Genomic DNA, 10861 nt, shown 5'->3' with positions numbered 1-10861 from the left:
CGGCGCTGGGGGCACCGGGCACGGCCCCCCTACCGGGGAAGGACACAGACCCGTCCCCGGGGAGGGGAGGAGAGGGACAGACCTGGTTCTGGGATGGAGAGAGGAGGGGCAGGCCTAGCCTTGCTATGGGGAGTCTGGGGGGGACAGGCCCGACCCGGCCCTGGGACTAGTTTGGAGGGTAGGTGTGTGTCCCCTGCGGGGACACAGGCCTGACCCTGAGTTAGTGCCCTGTCGCCTCCCCTGCTGTACCTGAATCCCTCTACCCCTCCTCAGACACCCAGGGATCACCTCATTGATACGAGGTCCATTATAGCCCCTCTGCCCTGTTGCTGCCTGGGATCCCTCGTCCTTCCTGTCCCTCTCGACTCTCTTTGGGGACGTTGGTAATTACTCCCTCTCGCTCCCACCCTGGCTAACATGATGCAGCTCCTGCCTGCTGGGGTTGTGGTGACAACAAAGCTCTTTGCTTGGTGTTGCCTTGGTGATGGGTGAGCTGTTGTTTCTCTCCGTCCATGTGGAGCTGGAACAAGCACGAGGGTTGTACATGCAGCTGTTGTAACCTGGAGGCAGTGGGATGGTGAGGGGGATGAATATGATCTGTAAGCGAGGGGAGGAGGGCCTCCTACCCCAACTTGTTGGATCCTGAAGCAAAGCGAGGGAGTGCAGGAAAAGGTTACCACAGTCATCATCTTCCTCCCGCTTCATCTCTGTGTTACAGCAATATTCTGGGGAGTGACAGTGGCTGGAGGCTGTGGAGAGACTGGGAGGTTTATTGGTACCTTGTATACCCCTTATTAGAATAAGGGGTAATGACTTTAAACTGGAAGAGGGTAGGTTTAGATTAGATATAAGGAAGAAGCTCTTCACTATGAGGGTGGTGAGGCACTGGCACAGGTTGCCCAGAGAGGTTGTGGGTGCCCCATCTCTGGAAGTCTTCAAGGCAAGGCTGGACAGGCCTCTGAGCAACCTGCTCTAGTGGAAGATGTCCCTGCTCATGGCAGGGGGATGGAACTAGATGATCTTTAATGTCCCTTCCAACCCAAACCATTCTATGATTCTATGATTAGTACGTTTAGAGGGTCTCGGGTGTTATTTTGATGGCTGTATTGTGGCAAGTGCTGGTGGAAACTCACCGAGTATCTGCCGTACTGTTTGCGTTGTGACCGTGGTGGCTCATTGCAGGTGCTGTGCTTGAAGAAGGGAACGTTGCTAAAACAGGTGTTTGCACTGAGCAGGTGAGTGGTCTGAAGTAAAACACAGTATAAGGGATTAAAAACACTCAGTCACTTCTACTGACAGTGTCAGAAAACATACATGACCAAAAAAAAGTATTTTTTTGCTAAAGAAAGGCTTTTAATTATGGAGGGAAGACATCCAGCTGGTGTCTGGGACCTGAAAGGCTGTAGGATGTGATGAAAAGTGCGTTTGCTAATGGGATCTGTCTGTGTCTGAGGTATTTGGGGTGTGAGCCTTTGTTTAAGGAGACTGGCAAGAGATGATGTGTTTCCATAGGTGGGTGAAATCAGAGCTTATAATGATTATCTTGTTTCCTACAGAGCAGCAACACCCAGAGAAAACTGTCTGTGTGCTGCAGGTAAGGCCTCTTAGTAATCCAATGCAAGGCAACGCTTCAATTACTCAGAATAAATACTCCATATTTCAGTGTTTGTGTCTCCTTTTTAACTATTTTTCAGCCAATTTTGGACTGGTTAAATAACCTGAGCAGGTGCTCTTCTACTTGCATACTTTTTTTTTCTAACCTTTTCTTCTGTTTCCCTGTTCTTGGCTGAGCAGGTACTTCTAGTCATGGTGTTACACTGTAGAGTGACACCAGCCAGATGCCATTTGCTGTATTACTGGCTTACACACCTGTGAGGTCCTGCTTCAACATTTATTGAGCTTTTCTATTTAAAATAGAATTTGATTTTGATGTGGAGGCAAAGTGTAACTGAGTGGCTTGGATACTTCGTGTTCAGTTTCTCTCTGCTGTTCTGAGCTTTGTTTATTAAAATGAGCGTTATTGAGAGTTTCATTTTACCCTGGAGAAGGAAGTATAAATAAAAGCTGATGCTATTTTGATTTGGCTTCCTAGCACATGAATATTTGAACAGGACTGGATTTAAAATTAAGTGGGGTTCAGATCCGTCATACTATGATCACGGCTGTCGTGTAAGAGGAGACAGATGTAACATTTCATTGGTGTCCTCACCATTCACTGGTGCTGGCAAGTCTGTGTTTGTTTGTTCATGTGCCTGAGAATTCACCTGGGAAATGAGTCACTTTTAATCTCTTCCTTCCTTATTTGTTGCTCACCGTAACCAGCTGCGAATTGTAAGAGGCTTGCTGTGATGCACAGGCTACCTGCGTGGGGCAGAGATTGGCTGAAATCTTGCCTTTGCCTTCTATCAACGAACTGAGGACAAATTCTTGCCCCTAGTGTGGATTTTGGCCTCTCAAAGCGCCTGTGTATGTTTGTGAAAAGAAGGGCAGTCGGCCATTCAGCTGGAAACATGTTTGCTGTGCTTTGATTTTAAGGTGATGTGCTCGTGAGTTGCCACAGACACTACAAATCCCGTCCTACGCATGGTATTGGGAGGTTTAAATATCTGCTCCCAAAGGAGGTAGGCATAAAAACTCCCCTACTGTGTTTGCTTTCAGGTGATCCATCTTTTTACAGTCCGGTTTAAATGTTGATATTATTAATTCCGTGGCTGCTGAATCATATTAGAAATAATGTAATGGTTTACTGCTACTTTTCTTGGTAGAGTGTTATGTCACTTGAAGTATCTACTCACAACACTGCATAAATACTTTCTTTTGTCCGGTACATTCTTGTTTAAGTTAATGAGTAGTTTGGGGAGGGAGGAATCTCTTCCCGATGCTGAATTTTAACACCCCAACTTCAAATTATTGCAGAATATTGTAAGCACGTCTTACTTGCATTTAAACTTTTTACTTTCCCTGAAATTTGGAAAGACGACAATTTTTGTGGAAGAAGGAAACAATAATTCATCTAGACAGCTGCCTTGAAGGCAGGAACTGAAAGGAAAAGTAGTTAGTTTTCTACTCCTTGGTTTCTTCTGGAAGAAATTGATCATGGTATTTGCGTATTTTCTGTGTGACTTCTGTGGTGCTGCCATCCAAGAACTGAACTGCTCTCACTCCAAGAACTGAACTTGAGAACATCTGTTAAGATAATGTCATCCCAGTTTTGTAGTCGGGGGAAGTGAGCACAGATGGGCTGTGATATGTTCAACACAGTTCAGCAAACCTTTGTTAGAAGAGAGTACCCTAGCGTGGTCTCCTGTGTAGGCAAGAGATATGTTTTTTTTTTATTATTTTTATTTTCAGCTTTGTTCAAACCACACATGCTTTCCATTTTTTCTTTCTTTTTTTAAAAATTTTATTTTAAATACAGACTCCAAAGAAGAAAAAGGATAAAGTACAGATGAAAGAGATAAATGTTGGGACCGAATATGAGTATGGAGATGTCAACATCCAGATGACTTCCTATGATATGTGTCTCGTGGAGCATTTTGCTCAGTATGTGCATAAACTCTGCAACCGACTGTCTATTAGAGTGAATGAAAGGTATGAGGAACACGGCTCTGCGTTTGTCATGATTGCGTTAGGCCATGTGAGGCTTGTAGATGATGACACCTTGCAGACAAGGATGCAATCTCTCTGATAGATTCTCCCATGGAAATCCAAATATTCTGTCATCTGCCTGGTGTTCTCTTTTTGTGTGTCTGTACAGTTTTGGATGCTTTATTCATATAAGGAAGGCTGAAATGGAGTTGTTCAGGCACTGACTGAACAGTTCTCAAGGAATAAAATAGCTGTTACTTTTCAGTCCTTTGAGAAAAAAACTTAAGCCTGTGGGTGCTGAGCCCGGGAATGTAGGCTTAGATATTGCTGACTTTTGCTGCTGCTTTTTCTTTATAGTGTTTCATCTGGGCTCTGTGCATATATTGTGCACTAAACAAGCGGTACTGATTATACAAACTAGAATGAGCTTGGGAAACCCCTGAAGATTGTGGGAGAGCTACCTGCTACTTCATTTTAGTGGTAGGGGATGCTTCAGTTGCACATTAGATCTTCAAATTTGTATCAGGTGTACCCCTGATAGCAGCTTTGCTGGTTTTAATGAGTCTGAGGAATGGGATAGAGCTCCTTGGTGCCTGCAGTGCACCCAGGGAGCTGTAATCACTGGGAGAAGCACTGTGTTGCTGTAAGAAAGTAAAAACAGTTAGTGTTGATTCTCTGAAATGTGTCTCTTTAACTGTACCTCTGAGTATAAACACTGGTTCCTGCTCGTGCCAATTAAACCTATCAAAAATCGTTTTCTTTATGGTCATCCGCTTTGCTGAACTGTCAGCCGTGGATCTGAAATCTTTGTGCCCATAGATCAGTTGCTTGTAGTCTTTCTGTGATGTCTTTTGCACAAAACCGCACTAAAAAGTGACACAACTGTGATTGAGAGGTGTTTGTTCCGAGAAGGGTACCTGGTGACACTAAGAAATTATACTTCTGGCAGCAGCAATGTGCTGGAAAGCATTCGCAGAGAAATCCCACAGCCTGAGGATGATTGATAGCACTTTCAGTGTAAAGTCTTATTGCCTTATATCATACTTGTGCCCTCTGAGGTTGAACTTGGTGTACAGAGTTCAGTATATACAGAAAGAAATTATTTGCCCTTTAAGAGCAAAATTTGTAGGGTAAAACATGGGCGGTAGGATGTAGCCTGTTGTTATTGATGCTGTGCAAATGGAGATGGGGAGGCTGAGGTCTCTGGAGTAACGCTAACCGGAGAGCAGAATCTGATCCAGTGCCTGATCGTACTCTTGTTAAATTCACAGAGGTGAAAGTAAAGTCTTTTGAGTGTTGCAAGGAGCAAAACCAGAGTTTTTAGCTCTGTTCCTGATGAGAATAGATAGCCTATTACAAAAGAAGTGAGAACTGTTGCTTTAAAGCTCTCCTTCAACTATAAAGAAATGAAAAGTTCTCAGGCTGGTGTTTGTAGCTAAAATGGGTTTTTGCTGGCAGTAGTGCTGCAAGCTTCCTCCTTATCGCTTTCCAGTAAAACACCCGGCTTCTGCCAGTGCTTGATTTGCAAGATACATTGTTTGCATAATTAATTTCTCATGAAAAGTTAATCTCCTTCCACATTCTCTGCTGCTGGAGGTTGATTCATTCCTGTAAAGTAGTGCAAATGTAATCTCCCTGTCCTAAGCACTGACCTGTGGTTCCTGCAGCTACGCGATGCCCACCAAAACCAATGAAGTGCTGTTCTTGGAAGAGCAGGGTTCTAAAATGCAGCTGGATGCGGTCCTTACTACCCATCAGAGGGTTGTCCAGGTATGAGCTGGTGTTTGCTGATAGCGCTGTGGCTCCTATGCAGCACATCCTATCTCAGGCTCTCAAAACCCCTTAACAATTGGAGTTCAGTCCCTTGAACAAATGAAAGGCGTAAATTGAAGCACAAAGAAGTCTAATTAGATTTTTTGCCAAAGGTTACTCACAAAGTAGAAGCAGAGGAAAGGTTCCTGGATTTATTATCTATTTTATGCAGAATACTTGATACAAGGGGTAGAAAACTCATGCTTAAGGATGACCGATTGGACAAACTCAATGAAATTCAAGAATACTATTAGTATCAGCTTCAAAAGTGTACAACTGATTGAGGTAAATAGGTATTTCTCCTAAGTGACTTTTTCCTAGTTTATAGTGTGTTCCCTTGCTACGTGCTAAGCCTCTGCTGAATTACATTTTAAACCTAGAGGTAGATGACTTCTGTTGGAGATGTGTGGTTAATGCTGGGACTTGCAGGATTGCCATGGCAGCCTTTGTATTAAAGTCTCATCTAAATTAAGATCTTCATGCATGGTTAAGTCTCTTTACATGCAGGAGACCATGCAGGCAGGGATGGGTAGCACAGTATTCATAGAGGAGAGCCGAAATGAGAGCTTTGGGCCACGCTGTGTGCGAGAGGTGTGCGCGTGAGGCAGAGAGTGCTTCTCTAAAGAAGTGGTTGACTGCCACAGGCTCAAACTGAAATGGACTCTCTTCCTGTGCCATTAATATAATGAGTCCATTTTGTATGTGGTGTTCCACTCCTGCAGTGCTTTTATTTCTTCTTTCAGATCAGCGGTTTGAGTTCAACATTTGCTCCGATACTCCTGGAAATTATTCAGAGTAATCAGCCCGAAGGGGTCCATTTGTTAGTGAAAGAGGTATGTTTAATTTTATCAATGCCTTTGCATTTGGGAAGCAGATATGATGTCTGATGTGATTTGCTTTGAAAATACAGACCTGGTCCTGAGACTGTCTGCTCCACACTGACAGATACCCAGGATCTTCCAGAACCAGGCCCTCAGTCTATCAGAGACCATTACCTCTAATTCTTGATGAGTGTTTTATTTTGTGGTGTCCCTCAGGAGTCCGTACTGGGACCAGCACGCTTTAATATCTTCATCAATGACATAGACAGTGGGATCGAGGGCACCCTCAGCCAGTTTGCAGATGGCACCAAGCTTAGTGGTGCAGTTGACACGCCTGAGGGACGGGATGCCATCCAGAGGGACCTGGACAAGGTCATGGAATGGGCCCAGGTGAACCTCATGAGATTCAACAAGGCCAAGGGCAGGGTCCTGCACCTGGGTCAGGGCAACCCCTGGTATCAGCATGGCTGGGGGTGAAGGGATGGAGAGCAGGCCCATGGAGAAGGACTTGGTGCTGGTGGGTGAAAAGCTGGATATGAGGAGGAGGGCCACAAAGATCGACTGAGGGCTGGGACAGCTCTGCTGTGAGGACAGGCTAGGAGAGCTGGGGGCGTTCAGCCTGGAGAAGAGAAGGCTCTGGGGAGACCTTATTGCAGCCTGCCGGGTCTGATAAGAAAGATGGGGACAGACTTCTTAGCAGGGCAAGGGGTAATGGTTTTAAGCTGAAAGAGGGGAGATTTAGGCTAGATCTAAGGAAGAAATCTTAGGGATCTTAGGGAAGTGATTGTGCCCCTGTACTCAGCACTGGTGAGGCCGCACCTTGAATCCTGCGTTCAGTGTTAGGCCCCTCACAACAAGGACATTGAGGTGCTGGAGCATGTCCAGAGAAGGGCAACAGAGCTGGTGAGGGGTCTAGAGCACAAGTCTGATGAGGAGCGGCTGAGGGAACTGGGAGTGTTCAGTCTGGAGAAGAGGAGGCTGAGGGGAGACCTCATCGCTCTCTACAACTACCTGAAAGGGGGTTGTGGTAAGGTGGGTGTTGGTCTCTTCTCCCAAGTAACTAGTGATAGGATGAGAGGAAATGGCCTCAAGTTGCGCCAGGGGAGGTTTAGGTTGGATATTAGGAAAAATTTCTTCACTGAGAGGGTGGTCAAGCATTGGAACAGGCTGCCCAGGGATGTTGTTGGAGTCACCATCTCTGGAAGTATTCAAAAAACGTGTGGATGTGGTGCTTTGGGACATGGTTTGGGGGGCATGGTGGCGTTGGGTTAACGGTTGGACTTGATGGTCCTTTCCAGTGTTAGTGATTCTGTGATTCTGTGAAGTTTTTGACAGTGAGGGAGGTGAAACCTTGGCCCAGGTTGCCCAGAGAGGTGGTCAATGCCCCATCCCTGGAAACATCCCAAGTCAGGTTGGACAGGGCTCTGAGCAACCTGCTGCGGTTGAAGATGTCCCTGCTTATGGCAGGGGTTTGGACTAGATGATCTTTAAGGTTCCTCCCAACCCAAACCCTTCTGTGATTCTATGATTTTACATTTAGCCTCCTATAATTAGTGCCACAGAGGGTACCCTCCCAGCCAGTCCTATAGACGTGTAAGAGATGGCAGGTTGCCAGCTGCTTTCCTTTGCTGCTGTAGATTCCCTGCAACTCAAGGGGAATGCTTTCCTTCAGCTGTGCTCCACCGCTTCCTAACTAGGAATCACCAGGAACTTCAGTGAGCAGTTGGTAGCAAAGCTGAAACTGGAAACTCAAATGCTGTGCCCCGTTTTGATGGAATTTGCTCTAGGAAGGGTTCTGCTTGTTTTCTGCAGAAAGGCCCATCAGTTTTCTCAGCACTGAGGTCTTCAGGACAGAACTCCACTCACTGATGGACTAGGCATAAGGAGATATTTAACATTCAGACAAAACAGGCCCAGGAAGCCCTATTTATTCAGGGACAAAATATTTTTGTGCCTTGAAATGGAAGGCAATATAGTAAGCTCAAATATGAAAACACAAGTGGCTTCAGTGGCCTTTGAGGAATGTTTAGTTATCTCCAGCTCTGCAAAGCCAGAAGGAATACAGGAGAAGGTCTCTTGAGTCCAGTAATCTTCTCTGCTTTGGTCACAGTGCCATCTCTGCCTTAGGGCTGCTGTTTCTTTTTTTTTTTAATTTTGGCTGATGGCTTTGTCTCTGGAGGGAGAACTGTGACATTGTGCCATTTGCCAAGTCATTGCAGTCTGATGCAGGAAGCCTGGGGAAGACACCCAAACTGGCTTCATATGACTGGCAGTGTAGAAGAGAGATTAAGGCTTCGGGATGCTCTTGCAAAGTTCTGGAGAAAGTGGCAGGTCTCAAGAAAGTAGATGCTACGGTGATAGGCAGTGGCAGCGTTGGGGGTGTCCAGTTGACTTCTTGAGCACAATGCCACCGCTCACTCTTCCAAAAGCAGTTAGCCAGGTGAGGAGGAGCCTACAAGGCTGAATTTTAGAGCACAAGCGTGTCCACGGCTGCTACGTTCGCTTTGCTGCCCAAAGCTTTCTGCCCTCCGTACCTGACCCCCAACAGCTGCTCCTGTTGGAAGCTGGATGTAAGTGAGGAGGCTTAGAGCTCTGCTGCCAGCTTCCAGGTTGAGCTGCCCGTGGATCGTAGCTTGCCATGACTTTCCGCTGGGGCTTCCCACTCCCTGAGTTCAGTGGACATTTAAGTCTTTTGTTTTTCCACTCTTAAGTGATTCTCTTTGGGAGTACTCAAGAGAGTATTCTGATTTCCTTGTTCTTGTTTTTGTTTTTGTTTTTCTCCCTCTACAGCACTCAGAAGCTGACTTCAAGAGCCGATTAAAGTCTCGACCAGAACTTGAAGAGCTGCTAGCGCAGTTGAACTGAAATCAGGGAGAATGCTCCGTCCATTTCAGAGCCACCCCTGGGAGAGCGAGGCTTCTCCTCCCTGGCTGCTCAAGCCTCCAGAAGGCAAGTTCGTGGGCACTGTACTGATAATTTGATTAATTGGAAGACATTTCCACTGTTGTCAGTCAGCTTGTGTTAATAAAGACAAACAGATGTGTTTATGTCTGATTTGTACACGGAGTGAAGGGAGTCCACAATGAAATGTGGCTTTTTTTCAATTCTCTTTTTTCCCCCCTGTATGTTTTACTCTTGGTATATGAGGATTTCTGCAAATTTTAGTCTGCAGAAATCTCTGCAGGTTAATAATGCTGTACTGCAACTCTCCCAGAGACTATTGATGTAGAAGTGACCGTCCTGCTCCTTTCTTCAACTGAAGGCTGGAGCAACGCGTTATTCTCTTAGAGCTGCTTAAATTAGAGCTTTGTCAACATGAAGGGAGCCTCAGAGCCCTGGGAGGGTTGGGGACGATCGTCCCCAAGCAGCTGCTTAACAGAAAAAAGCCTCAAAGGGCAGAAGTAGGAAGGTTGGAGCTGTGTGTCAGGCAGTGTATGCAAAATTTCTCCTTAATTTCTGATTTGCCTTTCAAGCCATAAAGGATAAACTTTCCCCTGGATCCCTGAAGTCAATCTACTTTTTACAACAGCTGTTTAGAAAGGGAGAAATTACTCGTGCCTTGAAAGGACAAATCTCAGAAGTGCAAAGCGGTTTGGAGAATTTCCTAGGATGGCACCAGCTGCTTTTCTGAGGACTGCGGATGGGGGACCGAGGATGCCCCACATTTGGCCGGGCTGCTGAGCTGTTTATCACCATCATGCAAAACCCAGAGCCTGCAGGAGCTGCGGCTTTTGGGGGTGCACAGACAGGCATGGGGTTTTTGCTCCAATCCTTATTATTTCAAATTCTGAGATCAGGCGATGCAGCTGCTTTTATTTAGGCTGGAGCTGAGATGACACCTGATCACAGCATCTTATTAGGAGCTATGTTATAACCAAATTTGAGCCTTGGTTTTGATGGATGCTAAGACGAGGTTCCGTTCCTGCCCAAAAACTAGTTTGGGGTTTTTTTTTCCCCCCTTCCTAAAGACCAGCTCTCTAAAAGGAGAGGAAAGTCACTCATTCATTATCACTCTCCCCCAAACTGGGGCTGCCCAGGTGTTGCTCATGGTCCTGTGCCGGCTGTGCTTTTTTTTTTTTTTTGTTGGCAGCACCAAAACCCAGCCCCTCCACCCCCAGCACCCACCTTCCTGGGAAACAGCCTGGAAAGTTCCCCCTGGCAAAAGCCACGGGTGCCCTTCTCTTTCCAGCCTACAAAAAGCAATTTTATTTTCTTTTCCATACCTTGTTTGCTAGGAGGTGGTGTTCAGAGGAGCATCCTGCTCTGTAAAAGTCCCCTTTTTCCCCCCATCCCTAATGTTCCTGGGCCTTCCCAGGAGATAAATTCTATCCCCAAAATCCTGTCCTGTGGGACATGAGGTTATTACTGCTGGGAAAAGCCTCGGGATGGCACAGGGAAGGACACAGTGGAAATCCATGGCAGAGCTGTTGCAGAGCCAAGACCTAGCCTGGGTGCCATGAACGCTCCCAGTTTGGGACATTTTGGGCTGGAAATCCCCATCTCACCCCACAACCATCCCCTCCAAGCTCCCATTTATCCCTGGCAGCGCAGATGCAGACAAGCACTTCAGCCAGGACAACAAACGCCACCAGATTTAATTTCCCAACAACATAGCATGGATTTACCAGTGCATCCACCCA

General features: G+C 46.2%; 1 protein-coding gene across 1 annotated transcript; it reads left to right on the top strand.

Moving 5' to 3' along the window:
* Window positions 1–809: 809 nt before the first annotated feature.
* Window positions 810–9086, top strand: MRPL48 (mitochondrial ribosomal protein L48). Its single transcript, XM_010284998.1, has 8 exons — window positions 810–830; window positions 1117–1235; window positions 1557–1594; window positions 2536–2621; window positions 3419–3591; window positions 5256–5358; window positions 6144–6233; window positions 9012–9086. The coding sequence occupies exons 1-8, from the start codon at window positions 810–812 to the stop codon at window positions 9084–9086; spliced, it is 705 nt and encodes a 234-aa protein (XP_010283300.1).
* The last annotated feature ends 1775 nt before the right edge of the window (window positions 9087–10861 follow it).

The sequence above is a fragment of the Phaethon lepturus genome, unplaced genomic scaffold (genome assembly GCF_000687285.1).
Source record: "Phaethon lepturus isolate BGI_N335 unplaced genomic scaffold, ASM68728v1 scaffold18464, whole genome shotgun sequence".
NCBI lineage: Eukaryota > Metazoa > Chordata > Aves > Phaethontiformes > Phaethontidae > Phaethon > Phaethon lepturus.
Note: the sequence above shows the minus strand (reverse complement) of the source record. Positions and strands in the feature narration are given on the sequence as shown.

What these genes read in the sequence shown, in the direction of transcription:
- MRPL48 (XM_010284998.1), top strand. Translation starts at nt 810, where the DNA reads ATGACTTTAAACTGGAAGAGG. An exon ending in CAGGTGTTTGCACTGAGCAG is followed by an intron (nt 1,236 to 1,556) that starts GTGAGTGGTCTG and finishes TGTTTCCTACAG; the next exon opens with AGCAGCAACACCCAGAGAAA. An exon ending in TCTATTAGAGTGAATGAAAG is followed by an intron (nt 3,592 to 5,255) that starts GTATGAGGAACA and finishes TGGTTCCTGCAG; the next exon opens with CTACGCGATGCCCACCAAAA.